Genomic DNA, 24,927 nt, shown 5'->3' with positions numbered 1-24,927 from the left:
GAAAACATATAAAGTACATTCTATGCTATTTGTGAGGCATGCAGAGTGCTTGAAGGGGGAAATCAATCTTAGCAATAGGAAGGAGATATTTGAAATCCTCCTTTGGCCATGCAATTTCTTAGGATTGAATTGCTTTACTCCATTCTGCCAAAGAGATGACAGGGCCAAGTTCTTATCTCCTCTGAACTTGCGGGGTAAATGTTGAATCAACTGCAGTTACGATAAACACATTTGTGCTGCAAGCTAAAAAGTAATAACCATTTTCAAGGCTAATTGTGCAATAAGTGGGCTAGCAGCAGAAATTGTCACAATGTGCAATCTTACACTTAACTAATCCCTACTGAGACTAATGGACTTCCAGGCATATAACATTAGGCTAGTGGTAGCTAATAACACAAGTTTATTACCTCTGCTACATCTGTGGCAAGGATTCAGGGTGAAGGATCTGTAACATCTGCAAATATGACTTGTCAGCTGAGACAACTCTTCAAGTTTGAGCAATAGCAAACAGAGACACAAGTTCAGTCCTTGGAAATTCATGGGAAGCTTTAAAAGCCTGTAGGTTGTGGATACACTGAAGAGAGGGCATAAGCCAAGGGTGTTGAAAATCCATTTGCCAAGGGGCTGGAAAATGCAGCCACAACCTCCCCTCCTCCCTGTGATAATAAGAATTTTAGAATTGTAAGCCACCCAGAGTCACTTGGCTATAGAAATTAAATAAATACATAAACAAGCTAGAAACTGGTCCACAGATCTTCATTCAGAAGAGTTGGTATGCAGAGTTTCAAAATTTAGTTCCACTTGCTCCCCCATCTCAAAGTAGGACGTGTCTTGTTTCCCCAATGGACTGGACAAGTGATGTGTGTTATTTGCATAATTATGTGCTGATAATGAGAAAGGGCACTGACCTATATGGTTAGGAATAAAACAAATACTTTTTGAAAACTTGATTGAAAACTTTTTAGGGACTTTTTGGTGAAAATGAAACAAAAACTGACGATTGATGGATTTGATGATTGAAAAGGGGTTAAATAAAGGGTTTTGAAAGGATCTTTTGCAGAGTTAACAAGGGGGGAGTAATAATGAGTTTGTTTACATGTTGAAGAGAAGGTCAGAAGTCACTTTCTTTTTCTGATTCTTGTTTCTTTAATTAATTCCTCTTCTTTCTTTTCCTGTTTTCCTCCCCACATTGTTTTTCTTTCATCTTTTTTCCTTTTATTTTTTCTTTACATTTATCTTTTATGTACATAAAAACTTTCAGTAAAAAGTTATCTAAAATAATTAGGTAATGGCACATTTATGCAACTTACCAAAATTGTTGGAAACAAAGTAAAAATAACAATTGTGTAATGCTCTTCTATGACTGTAATAAACTTAACCAATTACGCACATCTAATGTCAATTATATCAATTTAGATTTAACAGACAATTCAAATTTCCTCTCTCCTATTAAACTGAAATTTATCATAGCATGTAACATATGTCGGTGCCGTGAAAAGAAACAAGGCTAGTGGAACAAGTCGGTTGTCCCTGCAGATCAGCTAAAATTGGGTAGAATCGTGGGCAGTATTAATGATACAACTGAGGACCACAATTTTTTTACAAGGAGGTATATTTGGAATTTTGGCAGTAAATTATAGATACATTGTGAAATGGTTGCCTTGGTGAGCATAATTCTTCAACACCAGTGATCACTCCTATGGGCTATCACCAGGCTAACTGCCCATTATATTTTTACAAATATTTTTCATCTAAAAAGAAATGAATGGGAAGGTAATAATCCTACAAAGCAAAACACAGCTTCCCAATGTGTTTTGGGGCTCCCCAAAAGAGTTGGTGCAAGTACAGAAAATAAATTAATGGGTGGTTATACTCCGGGGCCCACTAGTCCAGAAAAAATTGGTAACACGCATCTTAGTAGAAAATATTGTGAAATTGCCCAAAGCTAGTTTTCAAAACTCCCAATATCTCCTCAGTCCAAAGAGACTTGGGGGCTCCTGATAAAGCAGTCAGAAAATTCCTATTTATCGGAAAACAAACCAGTGACATTGCTCACCTCCAATTTTTTCTAACCCTCCAGGACTTTTTCTGTCACTCAACAGATTACCTTTTCTTTTTCCGTGTAAGTGGACATTTTTCCAAACAAAGCATTGGTTGCAGCTATCCATCATTTTTTATTTCCTTATAATAGCTCTGGAGCCTACCTGGATCCCAGAGGCTTTCTTGGAAAGCAAGATTTTGTTAGGGGCTGGTCTTTTGCTTTGCGGTATGATGACCCTATTTTGAAATTAAAAAAAAACAACCAAAAACAAATTCTCCTTTACAGACACTCCTGTTGTTTCAAAAACTCCACGTTATGGCTTCCTTGCATAAAACCATTGCCATGTTGTAGGATAGATCTTGGCCAGAGTCCTTGATCACATCAGGGACAGAGAACTGCTCCATTTCTTTGCTATGAGATCATGAGCAATTGCTATATAAAGGGCTGCAAAGGGGATTTACATTTATTTACATTTATTTATTTATTTATTTTGTCACAACATTATATACAAGCACATGTAATGAAAGAAAACAATAGGATAGGAATGGTAGGCACTTTTGTGCACTTATGCACGCCCCTTATAGTCCTCTTAGGAATGGGGTGAGGTCAATGGTAGACAGTTTTTGGTTAAAGCTTTTGGGAGTTTGAGAAGAGACCACAGAGTCAGGTAGTATGTTCCAAGCGTTAACAACTCTGTTACAAAAGTCATATTTTCTGCAATCAAGATTGAAACGGTTAACATTAAGTTTGAATCTATTGTTTGCTCTTGTATTATTGCGATTGAAGCTGAAGTAGTCTTTAACAGGAAGGACATTGCAATAGATGATTCTGTGTGTTAAACACAGGTCATCTATGATCTAAATCATTTATCATCTAAAACACATTAGAAGCTCTTTTCCATTCTCCTGTTTTGAAGCAGATATGCCAAAGAGGCCTGGGGCCATATGAGAACTTTACCAATGGCTGTTCCCAAGCATTATCCTGTCTGAGTCACAGCATAATTGTAGCTTCGAAATGCAAACAGTTAAAGCTGAAAGGGCAGTTAAAGCTTCCTCAGCAGGGGCAACTTAGGTGACAGAGATCATCAGCAGCCTTTGTTGCTCAGATGATGGCTTCATTCTTCTTTAATGATACCACCAGCTTTCCTACAACCAAGCTCTACTCTACAATCCTGGGGCCAAATGGACTGGGCAACTACATAGTGGCACCATGGGCTCCTTATTCACAGAGTGAATTTTAAAGCTTGGCTCAAGAGGAACTCCCTGCAGGCATCTTGCAGATATTGTATTTATTCAAAGAACAAGGAAATAGGATACAGTAGATTGACCAAAATGGCAGGAGATTCTTCACAGTGGAGAATTATCATATATATTAGTGCATGCATTTTAGAACTGGTTAAGAGGAATGGTTTGTTCAAGTTTTAAGACACTTCTTCCTGATCACACACGGGCGCACGCACACACCTACACGGGTGGTCTTAGATATTTTAACTCCCTATGTGGAAAGTGAAAATTACTTCCACACACCTTCCTTCTTCTTACAATCCTTTGCTATTCATAAAGGGTATGGAGGAGCGATTCAACAGTAACTCGAAGCTTCTTTGTGCTGTGCTGTCAGCCCCTGTCTCTCCAATGGGGGTGGGAGGGGGGGTTATACTAATTTTCCAGAGAAAATGCTACCGTTGCATAGTGTTGTCCTAGGAAACCCCTTGAAAGGCACATCCTTAACTACGGTAGGTACACACATGGTAAAGCTGCCTTCTGGTCATCACCATGGTGACAAGAAACTTTCAAGTGATCCAAATTGGGGCTTCCTTCATTTTCAGCCTTAAAAACTGGAAACAATAGAAAGGCACAGCTTTTATTCCCTGGAATTTAGGTTATTCTGGAATGAAGGCTTTATTATTATGTCCTGCAAGCCTTCAGATGCTTTCAAACAAGTGAGATTATTTTCAGCGAAGCACTAAGGACAGTCACCTAGTCAATTTATTTTCAACTCCCAGTCAATTTGTTCAATATCATCAGCAACGGTTTTAAATAGGCAATTTCAGTGTTACCTGCAAGTGCTTGTCAGCTATTTTAGAAGAGAGGCCCACCTCTGAAAGGACACTTAGGCGGACTGGACTGTCACCTCGCAAAATAAAACAGCTTGCTATAACAACAACAGCCCACCTCTAGCACTACAGGTACTTCAGATTCGTGTCATTCATTCTTCCAAATTAATTCTAGGAGAACAACTTCCAAAAGAATAAATGTTAACAGAAAAATTATGCCAAACAGCTATTAATGTGCAGTCTTGTTTCTAAAACACAGGGATGGCTTAAAGGGGGTGGGGAATCTAAAAATCAGAATGATGCAAACCCGTCCTTTGTAGTTCCTCACATCCACGAGCCATGACAAAAGGGACATGGTCCTGATCAGGTACTTGCTTCTGCCATCTTGACTTTTTTGACCCACTGCCTTTGGAGGCCCTTGCTAGAGAGCAATGGATTGGGTTGATAAAAGACAAAAGAAGATGGAAACTTTAAATTCTATTAAGGGAATAAAAGAAGCAAACACAAAAAGGCTTTGGAGATTGGTTCCTGCATCCTGGATATATGAAGTCAAGGTAGAAAAAAGCAAAGCAGTTTACAGCTCTGTTCAAGGATCTTTAAAAACAGTCCTCTTTCCATGGTAGTAGTGATTTTGCTATTATTAAGAAGCATTATCCATGACTGAGAAATCAAGAGTGTTTGGGATATTTCTAGTTCTGTAAAACTGCACTTTTCATATCTAACGTTCTAGTATATCCACTTTATTTCATCTTGGAATTTCTTTTCAGAGCAAAGGATAATAGTGTTGCCATGGGTTATAAAAAAAAAAGTCAACATTGCCATGATTATGTCATCAAACCCCTCCCCGAATAGGTGTGTTGTTATGTGTGAATCAGGGGTGAAATCTACTTACCTTCCTTATTGGTTCGGAAGGGCACGCACCCCTCCGCGCACACATCCTCTGCAAATGTGCAAAACCTTTCTGTGCATGCCCAGACGGTACAAAACACATTACTTCCTGGTTAAAACCAGGACGGAGAACGACTGTGGGGTCTTTGACAGCCAGGCCGGTGAGCAGAGACTCGCACCATGATTGCTACTGTTCTCTGAACCACCAGCCAAGATTGCTACTGGATCAAGTGATCCAGTCCGAACCAGGAGCATTTCACCCCTGATATGAATGTAAATAAAGGGGCTCTGATTCCATGGGTCGCAGAGGCTATCTTGAATTCTTTTTTGCCGTACTCAGGAGCCCTGGTGCTATCTCCAGAAAATAAGGTTTGTCAATATCAGTTAATTATATTAAATTTAGGGATACATAGGTGAGGGGGAATAGTTATAGAATAGTTTTAAATATGAAGAAAAAATACCCTACAAGTCTTGGGGATATTATGATTGGTGTAACTGTATAGCATTTCCTTTTTTTTTTTTTTACTTGAAAATAAATAATACACCTTGAAAATTATAAGAATGATTATTTTAAAAAGGAAATAGAAATTTTAGAATTTATTTTCTTCAAGTAGAGAAATTGTAGGATCTGTCAAGCAGAGTGGGAATTTAGGACTTCAGCAGCTTCCTGCAGCTAGGCACTTTCCAGGTGGGCTGGTCTCCACCAGTTCCATATAGCATGATTTCTGGGACATGGAAGTGATGGCCCAATGCATCTGAAGGACATCTGAAAGATTGCCTTTGATCCTCATTATGGCCTGAGGAACATATTCCCCATAACTTTTCTTTGAATGCTGAAAAAGGAGATTCCGATTCACCCAAAGTAAATGCAAGTTTCTTTGCCAGAGGGTCTTTAATTCATTGCTGTGAAGAGAGCAGCAGGCCATGCCAATGTCCATATGATGATACATATGTCATGACACCATTGTACAACAGATGCTATCGTGATGTAATGATGGACCCTCTGACACAACTATGGAAATCAGGCCATCTGTATTGCCCTTGCCTCTTCTGTTTATTCCCATGTATGGAGTGACTGATTTAGAGACACACACACCCTGTAGAAGTGATAATATTAGTAGCAGAGGGCTCTTCATAAAAACTCAGACCCGGAACAGAAAGAACTTGTCCTAATGCAACTGATGATCCACTACCACCTTCTTTTTTCTTTCTTTCTTTCTTTCTTTCTCTCTCTCTCTCTCTCTCCTCCTGCAGGCATTGGGCTTTCATTCTCAAAAGCCTCCAGCCAAGAAGCAGCAGCTGGAGCAACAAGCAAGGATGTTTCCATTAAAGCTCCTCTGAGACTGCCATCTCCTGAGGAGAGGGGTACAATTGATCCCTACAGTTGAATCAAAAATGCTCTTTTTCCTCCATGCCCACTTGCACTCTACGGGCTCAGCTGCCCACAACAAATGAGAAACCATCTAAGGCCTTTGTGTTGACTGGATTATCCTAGTGGTTCAGAGAAGTCTTTGCTGCCTTTTTGGAGCAACGCAATGATATCCTTGGCTACCTTATGGATTTGGCTGGTTTATCCTGTTACATGCTTTGCCAATAGTCAGAATCCAAGCCATAATGTGGCGACCAAGAAGGAGATCAGCTTGGAAGGAGACTTAGTTATTGGAGGCCTGTTCCCCGTTCATGAGAAAGGTGGCCCCGCGGAGGATTGTGGCAAAATCAATGAACATCGTGGCATCCAGCGTCTTGAGGCTATGCTGTTTGCCCTAGATGAGATCAACAAGAATCACCATATTCTACCAGGCATTACCCTAGGGGCACACATCCTGGATACCTGCTCCAAAGACACCTATGCCCTGGAGCAATCGCTGGATTTTGTCCGTGCCTCCCTCACCAGAGTGGATGGCTCTGAGCACATCTGCCCTGATGGGTCCTACGCCATCCATGACGATGTACCTACAGCCATCACAGGTGTCATTGGGGGTTCCTACAGTGATGTCTCAATCCAGGTACAAGGGACAAAAGAGAGAGAAAGAGAGAGTTTGTGGGGATGTTGATGCCTAGAACCAAGAGACTTTATGCTTGGAACCTTGTGATAAGATGCTGAGCAATGTAAAAGAAGGGAATTGGGCTTGCAGAATTGGGCATTGGGTAAAAGCCTTGGAAGATTTATGTTGATTTTATGGACATGGGAAAACAGGGGAGAAACATTAGCATGCCATGAGGAGGACATATTTACTCTGAAATTAGCCTTGGCCTGTACATCATATAGGTAGTAGAAAATCTATGGTTCCCCAATGTTACTCTACTACAAAATTTTAGCACTTCCATTCCAGCCAGTTTGGTCAACATTGAGGAATGTTGGACATTTATTACAGCAACATCTAAAGAGCCACAATTTGCTCATCTCTAGTTTATGGGTTGTTGTAAGGATTGTTGAGACATAATAGGTGAACAGCTGTGAAAGTTCCAGTTCTTTTATTTCCTGACTGTAATTCATAATCAGTACTCGGGAAATAAAACTTTCAATATATCACATGTAATGGGACTAAAAAAGATGCCATTCACCCATCCCTTTTCATTTATTAGGGACTGGACAAGTTTTAACCTCTTTTTCCTTAAAGACTAAGAATGCATTACTGTGAATTTATTTCAGACCAAGTAATATGGGACTATAGTGTGAGTAAGTATGCATTTATAATTAAGTTTTTTTGCCATGCATCTCACTGCATACATCATATGGGTTTATGCTGTAAAGATGCTGCATGTATTCTATACATATCCATTTTTAATGAGAAGCACTTACTCTTTGACTAAACGTAAGACTGAGTAGAATTATTTCACAAGTCATAATAAGGATTAAATAAGTACAGTATAATTTTAAGGTTGATATTGCTTTTTGAAAGATTATTGCATTGCCTAATACACCGATCAAATAAACTCGATTCTTTCATTCTGGGTCAAAAAGGATTCTATAGAAATGTTGATCTAAATCATGAGCCTCATAGCTTCTCCTCCCTCACATTTACTATGGGAATTGGCCACTTAAGGATTCTAAACCTTTTCTGTACTTTCAAAGAGAATATTGAAGAAAAAAAAAATATTGAGGGTGGGGGGAGAAATGGAATAGAACTCTTACCTGGAGTGGAATTTTAATGTCATGCGCTTGTAACATAAATGACAAACAGACAGGATAAGAACACAAATAGACACATAAACAAGATAAGAACCCACAGGTTACATTGTGGGAGAAGAGAAATTGGTCATTAAGAAAAATGGTATAAAACTTTGGGGATTTCAGTTGAGGCTTTTTAGCAGTTTTTGAATGTCCTGGCAGTACTCCCTGCAGTGCACAGAATGTATAATCATGTTAATTCCAGTACCTGTTCAGGAACATGAAGACCATCTTGAAGGCCAGCCATATCTTCACCCCTTCTTTTGGGCTCATCCCTTTCCACAAAAGTGCACTCTGATTTTAAGCTTGTTAATGTAAAGACCATAGCCCATAGCTTTCATATGACAGAGTAATTAGCTGCTGCTGTTGAAAAATCCCTATTAATGCTACAATTAATGCAAATTAATATATCATTATCATGTACAGAGCTTCTGCCAAAATAAAAAAGAAACAGAATATTGAGTGTCGCTATCTCATATACTGAGGGAGGAAACGCTGGTTGCCAGGGCTTTGCTCTTAGATTTCTGACCTACTTTCCCAAAACAGGACATAAGAATAGAATAGAATAGAATAGAATAGAATAGAATAGAATAGAATAGAATAGAATAGAATAGAATAGAATAGAATAGAATTTTTATTGGCTAAGTGTGATTGGACACACAAGGAATTTGTCTTGGTGCATATGCTCTCAGTGTACATAAAAGAAAAGATACCTTCATCAAGGTACAACATTTACAACACAATTGATGGTCAATATATCAATATAAATCATAAGGATTGCCAGCAACAAGTTACAGTCATACAGTCATAAGTGGAAAGAGATTGGTGATGGGAACTATGAGAAGATTAATAGTAGTGCAGATTCAGTAAATAGTTTGACAGTGTTGAGGGAATTATTTGTTTAGCAGAGTGATGGCCTTCGGGAAAAAACTGTTCTTGTGTCTAGTTGTTCTGGTGTGCAGTGCTCTATAGCGTCATTTTGAGGGTAGGAGTTGAAACAGTTTATGTCCAGGATGTGAGGGATCTGTAAATATTTTCATGGCCCTCTTCTTAATTCATGCAGTATACAGGTCCTCAATGGAAGGCACGTTGGTAGCAATTATTTTTTCTGCAGTTCTAATTATCCTCTGAAGTCTGTGTCTTTCTTGTTGGGTTGCAGAACCGAACCAGACAGTTATAGAAGTGCAAATGACAGACTCAATAATTCCTCTGTAGAACTGGATCAGCAGCTCCTTCGGCAGTTTGAGCTTACTGAGTTGGCACAGAAAGAACATTCTTTGCTGTCCTTTTTTGATGATGTTTTTGACGTTAGCTGTCCATTTTAGATCTTGCGATATGATAGAACCTAGAAATTTAAAGGTTTCTACTGTTGATACTGTGTTGACTAGTATTGTGAGAGGTGGAAGTATGGAAGGGTTTCTCCTAAAGTCTACCACCATTTCTACGGTTTTGAGTGTGTTCAGTTCCAGATTGTTTTGGTTGCACCACAAGGCTAGTCGTTCGACCTCTCGTCTATATGCGGATTCTTCATTGTCTCGAATGAGACCAATCACTGTTGTGTCATCTGCGAACTTCAGTAGCTTAACAGATGGATCATTGGAGATGCAGTCATTGGTATACAGAGAGAAGAGAAGTGGGGAGAGCACACAGCCTTGGGGGGCCCCTGTGCTAATTGTACAGGTATTTGATGTGATCTTGCTTAGCTTCACCTGCTGCTTCCTGTTTGTTAGGAAGCTTGTGATCCACTTACAAGTCTGTTCCGGTACCTGTAGCTGGTTTAGCTTAGTTAGAAGAATGTCTGGAATGATGGTATTGAATGCTGAACTAAAGTCTACAAAAAGGACCCTTGCATAGGTCTTTGGAGACTCAAGATGTTGTAGGATGTAGTGCAGAGCCATATTAACAGCATCATCTGTTGATCTATTTGCTCGGTATGCAAATTGCAAGGGGTCTAACAGGGGATCCGTGATGGTTTTCAAGTAGGAAAGCACTAGCCTTTCAAAGGTTTTCATGACTACAGATGTTAAAGCAACTGGTCTGTAGTCATTCAGTTCCTTGATGGTGGGCTTCTTCGGCACTGGGATGATGGTAGAGCGTTTGAAGCAAGAAAGAACATAGCACATCTCTAGTGATTTATTGAAAATATGGGTGAAGATGGGGGAATATGGGTGAAGATGAAGGAAGGAAGACTGATTCCTTCAAATCAATCCTGTAGCATTTCAAGGTGGACTTTTATTCAGCACAACCTCTGGCTGAGAAGAGCTTGTTGAAGCTGCACTAGCACTAAAGAACTCTCACCAGCTTAGTTTTTTCTATTAAGCTTCAGGGTTTTATGCTAGGTTTGCTTCAGTCTTAGATTTGGCTTCAATTCCAGTTGCCCAGAAACCATGATTTCTTTAGAGATACCTGGATCCAGAGGTGGGTTTCAGCAGGTTCTGACTAATTTTAGAGAACCAGTAGCGGAAATTTTGAGTAGTTTGGAGAATCGGTAGTAAAAATTCTGACTGTCCCCACCCCCATCTATTCTCTGCCTCCCAAGTCTCAGCTATTCGGGAGGAAATGGGGATTTTGCAGTATCCTTCCCCTGGAGTGGGGTGGGAATGGAGATTTTACAGTATCCTTCCCCTGCCACGCCCACCAAGCCACGCCCACCAAGCCATGCCATGCCCACCAAGCCACACCCACAGAACCGGTAGTAAAAAAAATTGAAACCCACCACTGCCTGGATCCACTCACCATTTGTTACGAAATTTCAGCAAATCTTCTGGAGTCATGCCAGGACAAACCTCCTTCGTTACCTAGTCTAATGACCCTGTAACTGTAGAGAATATGATATTGTTGCCATGATGGAAACTTGGTGCGATGAAACCCATGAATGGAAGATACAGCTAAAGGGATTTAAATAGTTTAAAAGAAACAGACCTAATAAAAGAGGAGGTGGAGTCGCGTTATTTATAAGAAATAACTATATCTCTACAGCAATAGAACAATGATGAAAAACATCTTGAATGCATTTGGGTCAATATAAAATGAAAAAAGAATGACATTGCCAAAGGGGTATATCTATGGTAACCAAACCAAACAGAAGAAATGGGTGAATTTTTTGCTAGTCGGTTAACTAATGTATGCAGGAAGCAAACCACAATAGTAATGGGAGACTTTAACTACTATCAACTGGGAGACAAACTCTGTACCAAGTGGAAGATCAACCGATTCCTGACAAACCGGGGTGAAATGTAAAATTTGTTACTACCGAAGAGGTTGTAGAAAAAAATGCTTTTAAAAAGCTCCTCCGACAATCCCAGCTGAGTTGCCTGATCATCAGCGGCTTTTCTTTTCTTTTCAAGGCATTTTTGTTTTTGCCTTTAAAAGAAAAAAAAGCCTCTGACGATCAGGCAACTCAGCTGGGATCACCAGAGGAGCTTTTTAAAAGAATTTTTTCTACAACCTCTTCAGCCAAAGAGGTTTTAAAAGCCTCTGATGATCCCAGCTGAGCAGCGCGATCATCAGAGGCATTTTTTTTACTTTTAAAAGCGTTTTTTTTAACTTTTAAAAGCATTTTTCAGCCAAAGAAAAATGCTTTTAAAAATAAGGAAAAAAACCTCTGATGATCGCGTGGCTCAGCTGGGCATGGGGGGTGGGGCAGGGATTTTTGCTACCGGTTCTCCGAACAACCCGCTGCCATCGCTCCTGGATCGGGTGATCCGGTCCAAACCAGGAGCATTTCACCCCTGTGACAAACCTAGCAGACAACTTTGTCTCCCAAAAGGTAGAGAAGGGAACTAGAGGGTTAACCATACTGGACTTAATTCTCACTACCAAAGATGAAATGATAGAAGGTGTTGAAGCTACAGGAACCTTGGGGGGAATCACAACATGCAATATTGTAATTCAACATTATGCAAGCACAAGCTATAGAACAAAGTCCAACTAAAGTCTTGGACTTCAAGAGAGCTGATTTCTGTTCTGTTAGAATCAGCTTTTGGTGCCTAGAATGTAAAAAAAGAAGAAGAGGAAATTGTGGCAGGAAGGTTATATTTGGGGGAACAAACAAATGAGCCCAAAACAAATTCTTATGTTGTTTTTTAATAGACATTTACACGCTGGCTTTCCTCATAGGCATATCTGATATGTGCAGCAGGAGATCCTGCTGGCAGAACAACACAGACACAGTTGGGAATTGGTCATTGAAATGCAGAATTGGGTTGGACTCTTGAAATCAAAATTTGGACAGCGTCATCCCAGCTCATAGCTGCCCCAGCTCTGTTTTTAATTTAGAACGAGTCACATGACTGCTCAAACTGGGAAAAGCAGAAGATGCCACCCCAACTCTAGGTATGTCTCCTCTCTTGGGACTCTATTCTCCATCCTGCCATTTGGCACTCTACGGCCTCTATATTCTACTCTGACATGTAAGTGAATTTCCAAGACAGAAAATAATCCTCTTTTCAAGGCTATCTGGTTCTGGGATAGAATAATTTATGTTTAGATAATTTTTTTAAAAAAGAAAGAAAGCCATGTGATTGGAAAACAAGGAAATATAGAGACTCCTAGCTTTCTTCCCTTGTCTGCCTCTTCATTCTCCAAGACCAGACATGCAAGTAAGTAAGATAAGACCCTACTCTATTCCATATCTAGGAAATGAATAAGAGCTAGTGGTGGGATTCAAATAATTTAACAACCGGTTCTCTGCCCTAATGACTGGTTGGGGGGGCGTGGCCATGGTGGGCATGGCCAGGGGGTAAGACAGGCAGCAATCGGCCTCTTTCACCCCTCTGGGAGCGAAAATGGGCCACGGGGGGAGGAGGGACAGGCCACGGAGGAGGGAGGAGGATGTCTGTATGGGTAAGACTATCAACCATGCTATCAAGCAAAACCAAGCATTTAACAGTGAGTGCCATACCATGTGCACTAAACCAACAGGTGGCATGAAAGTAGGGGCAGTCAACACAGGTTATGTAGACAGTAAACACAAGATCAATCCAAATGGACTCAAATGTCTATACACCAATGCACAGAGTATGAGGAATAAACAGGGTGAATTAGAAATCCAAGTAAATGAGGGTAGATATGATATTGTTGCCATTACGGAAACTTGGTGGGATGAAACTGACAAATGGAACATACAGCTAGAGGGATATAAATTATTTAAAAGAAATAGACCAAATAAAAGAGGAGGTGGAGTTGCACTATATATAAGAAATAACTACATCTCTACAGAAATAGAGCACAACAATGATGAAAATCATCTTGAATGTATTTGGGTCAATATAAAAGGGGTGAAAAACGATATTGCCATAGGTCTATACTATAGGCCACCCAACCAAACAGAGGAAGTAGATGAACTTTTTGCTAGTCAGCTAACTAAGGTATGTAGGAAGCACATCACAGTAGTAATGGGGGATTTTAACTACCCTGACATCAACTGGGAAACAAACTCTGCACTAAGCGGAAGATCCAACAGGTTTCTAACAAACCTAGCAGACAACTTTGTTTCCCAAAAATAGAGAAGGCGACAAGGATCAGCCATATTGGACTTAATTCTCACTAACAGAGATGAAATGATAGAAGGTGTTGAAGCTACAGGAACCTTGGGGCAAGTGACCACGCAATATTGGAATTCAACATTAAGCAAATACAAGTAGTAGAACAAAGTCAAACTAGAGTCTTGGACTTTAAGAGAGCTAATTTCAATAAACTTAGAGAGATCTTGAGAAGGATTCAATGGATGAGAATCCTCAGGGGGAAAACAACTCAAGAAGCTTGGGAAATTTTGAAAAGTGAGATTATAAAAGCACAGTCTAACACAATACCAATGAAGAAGAAAAATAGTAGATCACAAAAGAAACCAGCATGGATGCATAAAGAACTATCTGACAAATTGAAAGACAAAAGGACAAATATAAAAAGTGGAAAGAGGGCAAATAACTAAGGCAGAATATCAGCAAATAGCCGAGCCTGTAAAGATGAAGTGAGGAAAGCTAAGGCTCACAATGAACAAAGGCTAGCGACAAAAGTAAAAATAATAAAAAGCTTCTTCCAACATGTTAAAAACAAGAAAAAGTCAAGGAAACAATTGGCCCATTGCTGGGAGAAAGTGGCAAGAAGATGACAAGCAACAGGAGAAAGCAGATCTACTTAACTCATATTTTGCATCTGTCTTTACACAAAAGGAAAAACAATCCAACCTATCAAAACAGCACTACAAAAACAGATTAGAAACACAAGTTAAAATAGGGAAGAAAATGGTAAGTGAACACCTGTCTACCCTAGACGAGTTCAAATCACCAGGACCGGATGGATTACACCCCAAGGTTCTGAAGGAACTGGCAGACGTGATCTCAGAACCACTGAACTATATCTTTCAAAGATCCTGGGGCACAGGGGAGCTGGCAGAGGACTGGAAAAGAGCTGATGTAGTTCCCATCTTCAAAAAGGAAAAACAGATCCAGGAAACTACAGACCTATCAGTCTGACCTCAATACCGGGAAGATTCTGGAAAAGATAATCAAGCAACGAATCACGAACACCTAGAAGCAAACAAAGTAATAACCAAAAGCCAACATGGGTTTGTCAAAAACAGATCATGCCAGACTAATCTTATCGCATTCTTTGACAAAATGACAAAATTAGTAGACCAGAGGAATGCTGTTGATATAATTTACTTGGACTTCAGTAAAGCATTTGATAAAGTAGACCATAACCTACTACTAGATAAAGTAGAAAATGTGGGTTAGACAGCACCACCACCAGATGGATTCGTAACTGGCTGACCAACCGCACTCAACGTGTAGTCCTCAACGGAACTACATCCACATGGAGGGAAGTATGCAGTGGAGTACCCCAAGGCTCTGTTTTAGGCCCAGTACTCTTCAACATCTTCATCAATGACTTGGACGAGGGGATAGATGGGGAACTCATCAAATTTGCAGATGACACCAAGCTGGCAGGAATAGCCAACACTCCAGAAGATAGGCTCAAGTTACAGAAAGATCTTGACAGACTTGAACATTGGGCGCTATCTAACAAAATGAAATTCAACAGTGAAAAAGTAAGGTCCTACATTTAGGCCAAAAAACCAAAATGCACCAGTACCGTATATGTGGTACCTTGCTCAATAGTAGTACCTGTGAGAGGGATCTTGGAGTCCTAGTGGATAACCATCTAGATATGAGCCAGCAGTGTGCAGCAGCTGTTAAAAAAGCCAACACAGTTCTGGGCTGCATAAACAGAGGGATAGAATCAAGATCACGTGAAGTGCTAGTACCACTTTATAATGCCTTGGTAAGGCCACACTTGGAATATTGCATCCAGTTTTGGTCGCCACGATGTAAAAAAGATGTTGAGACTCTAGAAAGAGTGCAGAGAAGAGCAACAAAGATGATTAGGGACTGGAGGATAAAACATATGAAGAACGGTTGCAGGAACTGGGTATGTCTAGTTTAACAAAAGAAGGACTAGGGGAGACATGATAGCAGTGTTCCAATATCTCAGGGGCTGCCACAGAGAAGTGGGAGTTGGGCTGTTCTCCAGAGCACCTGAGGGTAGAACAAGAAGCAATGGGTGGAAACTGATCAAGGAAAGAAGCAACTTAGAACTAAGGAGAAATTTCCTGACAGTTAGAACAATTAATAAGTGGAACGACTTGCCTTCAGAAGTTGTGAATGCTCCAACACTGGAAATTTTAAGAAAATGTTGGATAACCATCTAGATATGAGCCAGCAGTGTGCAGCAGCTGTTAAAAAGCCAACATGGGTTTGTCAAAACAGATCATGCCAGACTAATCTTATCGCATTCTTTGACAAAATGACAAAATTAGTAGACCAGAGGAATGCTGTTGATATAATTTACTTGGACTTCAGTAAAGCATTTGATAAAGTAGACCATAACCTACTACTAGATAAAGTAGACCATAACCTACTACTAGATAAAGTAGAAAATGTGGGTTAGACAGCACCACCACCAGATGGATTCGTAACTGGCTGACCAACCGCACTCAACGTGTAGTCCTCAACGGAACTACATCCACATGGAGGGAAGTATGCAGTGGAGTACCCCAAGGCTCTGTTTTGGGCCTAGGAGGCCTCCCTGCACTTACTTGGGAGCCACAATGGGGTGCGTGGGGACTCCTGGAAGGGGCAGGGCGGGGAGGGGAGGGGGCAGCCAGTAATTTAACTACCGGTTTGCCCAAACTGGCCCAAACTGGCTATATCCCACCACTAATAAGAACTTGTTCATGCTTGAGCCGTGAGATGTGTGGCATATAAATTTAATAACTAAAAAATAAAATGAGGCAGGAGACCAGATGAGTAACAACAGCTCTTTAGTTTATAGTGAACCCAGCAAAAGCAAACGGTAAAACCCTCCTTATATACAGTTCAGCTGGAGGCTTCAGCCAATTAGCAACATGCTATTTCCGCTCTATTTTCCTCCAAAACCCTTAAAGATACATTACAGTCCTCCTCCCAGAAAATAGATGGTGTTAGATTCGGGCAATAACGAGGCAGGAGACCAGATGAGTAACAACAGCTCTTTAGTTTATAGTGAACCCAGCAAAAGCAAACGGTAAAAACCCCTCCTTATATACAGTTCAGCTGGAGGCTTCAGCCAATTAGCAACATGCTATTTCCCGCTCTATTTTCCCTCCAAAACCCTTAAAGATACATTACAGTCCTCCCCTCCCAGAAAACTTTTTACCCCTATTTACATAAAATGAATAATTATTTTTCTACGTAGTCACGTAAGTACGCAGGGCGTCTCCAAACTCTTTCGGACCTGCGCAGTTCATTATCTGGGAGTGAGTCGAGCTGGCTGGAGGGACTGTTCGTTCCTCTCAGCTCCTCCTCCAGGCCATCCGGTCTTGGATTACTTGCAGAGTCGTTCCTGCTTTCCTTCGGAGGGACCGGTTGGTGTCGCTGGAACTCAGATAAGTCCTGCGGTTTTCTCGGGTTTGAGTTAGCTGTGGATTCAATCATTGGATAGTCAGGGCCTGTTTCGTCTGTTTCTAGACTGGTGGCTATTCTTTTTCTTAACTGGTCTATGTGGCGTTTCCAAACCTGGCCATCCTCTATTTCTACGAGATATGATTTGGGCCCGGTTGTTTCTAGGATTGTTCCCTTTTGCCAGTTTGGGCCTTCACCATAATTGTGTGCCCATATGGAACTCCCTGTCAATTCTCTTGTTTTGCCCGGTGTTGTTTTGTACCCGTCTGATGTGTAGTTCGGGTTTAACCGGTCTAACGGGCATCTAAGCTTTCTCCCCATCAGTAGCTCTGCTGGGCTGCGGCCAGTCGCTACACAAGGGGTTCTGTGTTGTACCGCTAAGTAGGTGTCAATTTTTAATTGCCAATCCCCGGGTCTGATTCTGGACAATGCCTCTTTTGCACTCCGGACGAAACGCTCTGCAAGGCCGTTCGTCGCAGGGTGGAAAGGCGCCGAGAGGACATGCCGGATGCCCTCTTCCGCCAAGTACCCTCAAAAGGGTCGCCGTGAACTGTGGCCCGTTGTCTGAAACGAGTGTGTCTGGTAACCCGTGTGTTACAAAAGGTGCCGAGGACTGAAATTACAGCCTCTGCGGTCATGGATTTCATTAGAATGATTTCCAGCCATTTGGAAAATCGTCTACCACCACTAAGAATGTTTGGCCGTGGAAAGGGCCGCAAAGTCGATATGGATACGTGACCATGGGCCCTGGGGTTTCTCCACTCGGATTGGGGCCGTTGGTGGTAGTGGTCTGATTCCTGGCATGCTTGGCATTTCCCAACCCTATCGCTAATCTCCATGTCCATCAAGGGCCACCACACATAGCTCCTGGCTAAACCCTTCATTCTCACGATTCCAGGATGGCCTTCGTGCAGAAGTTCCAGAACTTTTTTCCGCAATTTCTCTGGGACCACCACTCTATCCCCCCAGAGCAAACACCCCCCTTGCACCGACAATTCCCCGCGCTTTTTTACAAATTCCCTAAAATGCTCACCCGGCGCAGCGGGCCATCCTCTTTGCACCCAACCCATTACAGTCCTTAATGTAATGTCCTTGTAAGAAGCCCGAGCCACCTCCTTGGAAGTGACTGGACCAGAGTCCAAAGAGTCAATTAACAAGACGGGTGTGCCCGGAGTGGGGTCTTCGATAGTCGCTGGTAAAGGGCATCTGCTCAAGGCGTCTGCATGCCCTAACTCCTTTCCTGGCCGATGTAGCAGTTTGTAAGAATATGCAGCCAGAAAGATAGTCCATCGGGTCAATCTGGGCGAAAGTGCCACGGGCGTTGGGCGGTCGCCAGCCAGCAACCCTAGTAAGGGTCTATGGTCTGTGACGATTTCGAAGTCGCGACCAAACACATATTCATGGAACTTCTTTACCCCGGAGACTATGGCCAAGGCTTCCCTATCCAACTGGCTATAGTTCCTTTCAGCTGAGGACATTGTTCGGGAGTAAAACGCTATAGGGGCTTCTGTGCCATTTGGCAGCCTGTGGCTGAGCACAGCCCCCACCCCGTAGGGGGATGCATCACAAACTAGCACCAATGGTAGTGTGCTATTGTATTGGATCAATAGGCTATCGCTAGACAGGAGGTTTTTTATTGCTTCGAATGCTCTAGCTTCCGCCTTTCCCCAAGACCATGCAGCATTTTTTCCTAGTAATTTGTGTAGCGGCTCGGCTATGGTAGCCTTATTTTTTAAAAAAACCGCGTAAAAATTTACCAGACCCAAAAACGCCTGCAACTCTGTTTTGTTTTGGGGTGCTGGGGCCTTTCTGATTGCCCTAACCTTGCTCTCAGTGGGGTGGATCCCCTCCCTGTCTATCCGGTAGCCCAGGAATTCTACGGATCCTACCCCGATCTGGCACTTGTTTAATTTGACTTTTAAACCGGCGGACCGGAAAATACTCAAAACTTTTCTCAGTCGCACCCTAGTTCTTCCATATTGTCGGCGGATACCAGTACGTCATCAAAGCACGGTACCACCGGGAGCCCTGCAGAAGCCGCCCATTAAATTTTGAAATAATCCTGGTGCCACACTGACCCCAAATTGTAACCTGGTGCATTTGAAAGCACCCTGTGCGTTACGATTGTTTGTGCTCGCCGTGCTGCTATCTACGGGTAACTGCTGATAGGCTTGGGCCAAATCTAGTTTGGCAAAACCTGCCCTGCCCTAACGAGTGCAGCAAGTGTTGCACCACTGGGACGGGGTAAGCGCTTTTTTGCAAAGCTTTGTTTAGCGTCGCCTTGTAATCGGCGCAAATCCTGACTGACCCGTCTGGTTTCACTGGGGTGACTATCGGCGTCTCCCACTTCGCATGGTCGACTGGCACTAGTATCCCCTGGCTTACTAGTTTGTCCAGTTCCCGGTCAATCTTGGGCTTCAGGGCGAAGGGAACCCTCCTAGCCTTTAAACGGATAGGGGCAACTTGAGGGTCTAGGTTGAAGGAGATAGGGGTCCCCTTGTACTTGCCCAGGCAGTCTTTGAAAACGTCCTCGAACTCCTTCATGAGTTCGTCCTTGAGGTCGACTTCATTTCGGAAAACTCCGGTCACTCCCATGCCCAATGCCCGGAACCAGTCTAGTCCCAACAAACTCGGCAGAGTCCCATCGACGATGGTGATGGGCAGAGTTTTTTCGAACTGTCCATACTTGACGTGGACGGTCGTCGCCCCTCGGACAGGGATCCTGTTCCCTTGATAGTCCTGCACTCGTAGCTTCTGTGGCCGCAGTTTGCGTTTCGCGATAGCCGGCAAGTTTTTTTCTAAGTTGCTCCAGGACATGATCGTAATTGAAGATCCAGTGTCCACTTCCATTCGGCACGGCACTCCTTCGATGAGTGTTTTAATAAAGATTTTTTTTTCTAGGCGTGTTGATGCCTGGCCCACTCTCACGGCGGTCTGATTCAACTTCGCGCCTTTTTTTCCTTGACCAATCTGGGCCGTTTCGCGGTTCCCGCGCTTTGATTGGTCGGTTTGAATTTTTGGCGGGAAGGTTGGGGCGCTCGGCAGGCTTCGCGATGTGCCCTTTTTTTTCACATCGCCGACACGTGGCATCCTTAAATTTGCAATGTTGCCGTTGGTGTTGGCCCCCGCAACTCGCGCATTCGCCCGGTCTTCCTCTCCGCCTCCCGGTGTGGAAGACTTCTTCCTCTTCCTCCTCTTCCGACTCGGCCTGGACTTCCTCGTTGTGGACCGGGTTGTTTTCGCTGCCGCCCTGGCGCGACCGGCTTTGTAGTGTTTCTGCCGCTTGGGTAGACATCTCGTGAGCCCTTGCCTCGTCCAGGGCGATTGCGGCGTTAGGTTGCTTCTGGACAGCAGCCGCCGCAAACGGATGTCCCTGACCCCGCAAATTAGCTGGTCGAGCAACGCCTTCCAAGTCTCGGTACTCACAATGGTTCGCGGCTTTCCTCAGTGCTGCCATGTACACACTGATGGACTCGCCCTCTTGCTGCATGCGCTGCCTTAATTCGAACCGTTGAGCGAACTTGGAAGGCGCAGCATAGTGGGCTTTCAAAACAGTCTGCAGAGTTTGCCACGGTACCGCCTGTACCGGCGTTGGCTCAGAAAGCGATTCCGCGGTGTCGAAAACCTCGGGACCGCAGTGACTCAGGAAGTACGCCCGTTTCCTGTTGTCCGAGACTCCTTGGAGCTCATTGGCTTCGAGGAAACACTCGAAGCGAGCCATGTATGACCCCCATTTTTCTTTGGCTGGGTCGAATGGCGCTGGCGGTGTATAGCTGGACATCGTTGCTAACCGCCCTTATTTTGCTGGGTTCGTTCCTGGTGCTCTTTTGCCTCGAGATCCCACCCTCGTCGCCAGTGTTAGATTCGGGCAATAACGAGGCAGGAGACCAGATGAGTAACAACAGCTCTTTAGTTTATAGTGAACCCAGCAAAAGCAAACGGTAAAAACCCCTCCTTATATACAGTTCAGCTGGAGGCTTCAGCCAATTAGCAACGTGCTATTTCCCGCTCTATTTTCCCTCCAAAACCCTTAAAGATACATTACAGTCCTCCCCTCCCAGAAAACCTTTTACCCCTATTTACATAAAATGAATAATTATTTTTCTACGTAGTCACGTAAGTACGCAGGGCGTCTCCAAACTCTTTCGGACCTGCGCAGTTCATTATCTGGGAGTGAGTCGAGCTGGCTGGAGGGACTGTTCGTTCCTCTCAGCTCCTCCTCCAGGCCATCCGGCCTTGGATTACTTGCAGAGTCGTTCCTGCTTTCCTTCGGAGGGACCGGTTGGTGTCGCTGGAACTCAGATAAGTCCTGCGGTTTTCTCGGGTTTGAGTTAGCTGTGGATTCAATCATTGGATAGTCAGGGCCTGTTTCGTCTGTTTCTAGACTGGTGGCTATTCTTTTTCTTAACTGGTCTATGTGGCGTTTCCAAACCCGGCCATCCTCTATTTCTACGAGATATGATTTTATAAGCTCTTTAGTTTATAGTGAACCCAGCAAAAGCAAACGGTAAAAACCCCTCCTTATATACAGTTCAGCTGGAGGCTTCAGCCAATTAGCAACGTGCTATTTCCCACTCTATTTTCCCTCCAAAACCCTTAAAGATACATTACAGATGGTAGTCAATAGTCTTCCAACATCCAAAGCAGGGTGAGGCATCTTCTTCCCTTGATGACCCCAAAGAATGTGTGGCCCCAGTTCACAGAAGTTGAAGTGGTACATTTCATAGAACATTGCTTGCCTAGCTCAACTCTGCTGTTCTCAGCATCTGTTTAACTTCCCACTTCTAGGGAGTTTTGAAACTGCTGCCATTTATAAAGAGGAGCAAATATTGTTCCTGATAGCTTCTTCTTAAACGCCCTAGCTGTGTCCATGGAGATTCTCAGTCATCCAGGTCATGGTTTTCAAGCAAAGAGGCAACTGGACTTTCTGGATTTTCTTTGAAGACATTTCAATGAAGAAGCGAAACATCTTCAAAGAAAAACCAGAAAGTCCAGTTGCCTCTTGAAAAAGCATCTTTGGGGCAACCTAGCGATGTCCGTTTTGTCTCTGCCCAAATGAGCAAATATTGCTGACAAACACCAGCTTGTTTTGGATAAGGAGGCCCTAGAAGAAATATATAAAGCTGATGGTCCATCCCATGTCCACCCACCCCTCAGAGCTTTAACACTGTACATCAGTAGACAAAGAATGCAAGACAGGATCCAGAATACAAAGCAAAACACAACAGATGGCCATTTTTGTAAAGGGATTTTCTGCAAAACCCAACAAACCAAAAGTTGGATAAACAAAAAAGGGCAAGCAGGGATACAGAGTGGAAGAGCTGTAGATGGCAAGATAATTAGTGAGCTTATTAAAAGAGTAAGCAGATTAATTAGCTACGGTGGCTGTTCCTCTCCACAGAGCTGTGTGGTAGCAACACAAAATTAATAACTCTGGGTTCTTCTTACTAGTTGCTCTCCCCTGTGTTTTGTGCCCCCTCCAGGTTGGAAGGAATCTGAGGGCTTTCTGTCTCCAGTTCTCTCCATTCAGTCGCCTGGGACTGGCAGAGAAAGCAATACATCGGAATCAGCTAAGACACTTTTTGTCCAAAGCAGGAAGTGAATTAACACTTTCCCAAGTCTCTATTATGTCTTCTTCTAAGATGTTTCTGCAAATGCTCTTTAAAAGAAAAAAAAATCCAACAACTGGCATGTTTTTGCAAAACTGCATGTATAAGAGCCATGGTGGCGCAGTGGTTAGAATGCAGTACTGCAGCTCCTTCTGCTGCCTGCCAGCTGCCTGCAATTTGGCAGTTCGAATCTCACCAGGCTCAAGGTTGATTCAGCCTTCCATTCTTCCGAGGTCAGTAAACTGAGGAACCAGATTGTTGTGGGAAATATGCTGACTCTGTAAACTGCTTAGAGAGGGCTGTAAATCTGTATATAATAATAATAATAATAATAATAATAATAATAATAATAATAATAATAATAATAATAATAATAATAATAATTATTATTATTATTATTATTATTATTATTATGTGTGTGTGTGTGTGTGTGTGTGTGTGTTAATTTGTATACCACCCTTCTCCCGAAGGACTCAGGGCGGTTCACAGCCAAATAAAATCAACAATAAATAGGTACAATACAAGTAAAAACACTAATAAAACATAATTTAAAATACATAAAACCATAAAACCCCATTTAAAATTACAAATAATAAAACTATTTCTATGCCAGTTCTGCGCGGAAGAATAAATACGTCTTCAGCTCGCGGCAGAAGGTCAGGAAGTTGATGAAGTCCTGGGGGAAGCTCGTTCCAATGAGTAGGGGCCCCCACAGAGAAGGCCCTCCCCGTGGGGGCCGTCAGCCGACATTGTTTGGCTGACGGCACCCTGAGGAGGCCCTCCCTGTGGGAGCGCACGGGTCGATGGGAGGCAAACGGTGGCAGAAGGCAATCCCGTAGATACCCCGGTCCTAAGCCAAGGAGCGCTTTAAAGGTGGTAACCAACACTTTGAAGTGCACCCGGAAGACCACAGGCAGCCAGTGCAGCTTGCGCAGGAGAGGTGTTATATCTATCACCCGCACAGCCGCATTCTGGACCAACTGAAGCCTCCGGGTGCTCTTCAAGGGGAGCCCCATTGCAGTAGTCCAGGCGAGAAGTAATGAGGGCATGAATGACCGTGCATAGGGAATGCTGGTCTAGAAAGGGGCGCAACTGGTGGATCAGGCGTACCTGATAGAAAGCTCTCCTGGAGATGGCCATCAGATGATCTTCAAAGGACAACCGCCCATCCAGGAGAACGCCCAAGTTGCGCACCCACTCCACCGGGGCCAATGATTCATCCCCAACAGTCAGCCGCGGCTGCAGCTGGCTGTACCGGGATGCCGGCATCCACAGCCACTCCATCCTGGAGGGGTTGAGCTTGAGCCTGTTTCTCCCCATCCAGACCCGCACGGCCTTCAGACACCGGGACAGCACTTTGACAGCTTTGTTGGGGTGGTCTGGGGTGGAAATGTACAGCTGAGTGTCATCAGCGTACAGTTGGTAACTCACCCCAAAACCACTGATGACCTCACCCAGCGGCTTCATATAGATGTTGAACAGGAGAGGCGAGAGAACCGACCCCTGCGGTACCCCACACATGAGGTGCCTCCCACTCCCAAACTCCCCAGCTGGTGCAGCAGGATACCATGGTCGATGGTATCAAAAGCCGCTGAGAGATCTAAAAGGACCAGGGCAGAGGAATAACCTCTGTCCCAAGCCCTCCAGAGATCATCAACCAACGCGACCAAAGCCGTCTCTGTGTTATACCCAGGTCGAAAGCCGGACTGGAACGGTCCAGATAGACTGTTTCACCCAGGTACTGGGGTAACTGACATGCCACTACACTCTCAGCAACCTTCGCAACAAAGCGAAGGTTGGAGATGGGACGGTAGTTTCCCAAAACAGCTGGGTCCAGGGAAGGCTTCTTGGGGAGGGGCCTCACCACCGCCTCTTTCAAGGCGGTAGGAACAACACCCTCCATCAGAGAAGCGTTAATAATCCCCTGGAGCCAGCCTCGTGTAACCTCCTATGTGGCCAGCACCAACTAGGAGGGACACAGGTCCAATAAACATGTGATGGCATTCAACCTTCCCAGCAATCTGTCCACGTCCTCAGGAGCCAAACCCATCCCAGATGTTCTCAACAAGACTTGTCTCCGTCATCTCACCTGGATTTACCCAATTTTGGTCCAATCCATCCCAAAGCTGAGCGCTTTTATCGTGCAGATACTTACTAAAATCCTCAGCCCGCCCCTGTAACGGGTCATCCCAAACCTCCTGATGCAGGAGGGAACGGGTCAC

General features: G+C 43.4%; 1 protein-coding gene across 1 annotated transcript in view; it reads left to right on the top strand.

The window, feature by feature from the left end:
• The first annotated feature begins 6,517 nt into the window (after positions 1-6,517).
• The window catches only part of GRM2 (glutamate metabotropic receptor 2), a 69,150-nt gene continuing 50,740 nt past the window's right edge, over positions 6,518-24,927 (top strand). Inside the window, exon 1 of the mRNA XM_058168717.1 lies at positions 6,518-6,988. Within this exon, the coding sequence (XP_058024700.1) occupies positions 6,518-6,988 (471 nt within the window). The remainder of the gene's footprint in view (positions 6,989-24,927) is intronic.

The sequence above is a fragment of the Ahaetulla prasina genome, chromosome 2 (assembly GCF_028640845.1).
Source record: "Ahaetulla prasina isolate Xishuangbanna chromosome 2, ASM2864084v1, whole genome shotgun sequence".
Taxonomy (NCBI): Eukaryota; Metazoa; Chordata; class Lepidosauria; order Squamata; family Colubridae; genus Ahaetulla; species Ahaetulla prasina.
Note: the sequence above shows the minus strand (reverse complement) of the source record. Positions and strands in the feature narration are given on the sequence as shown.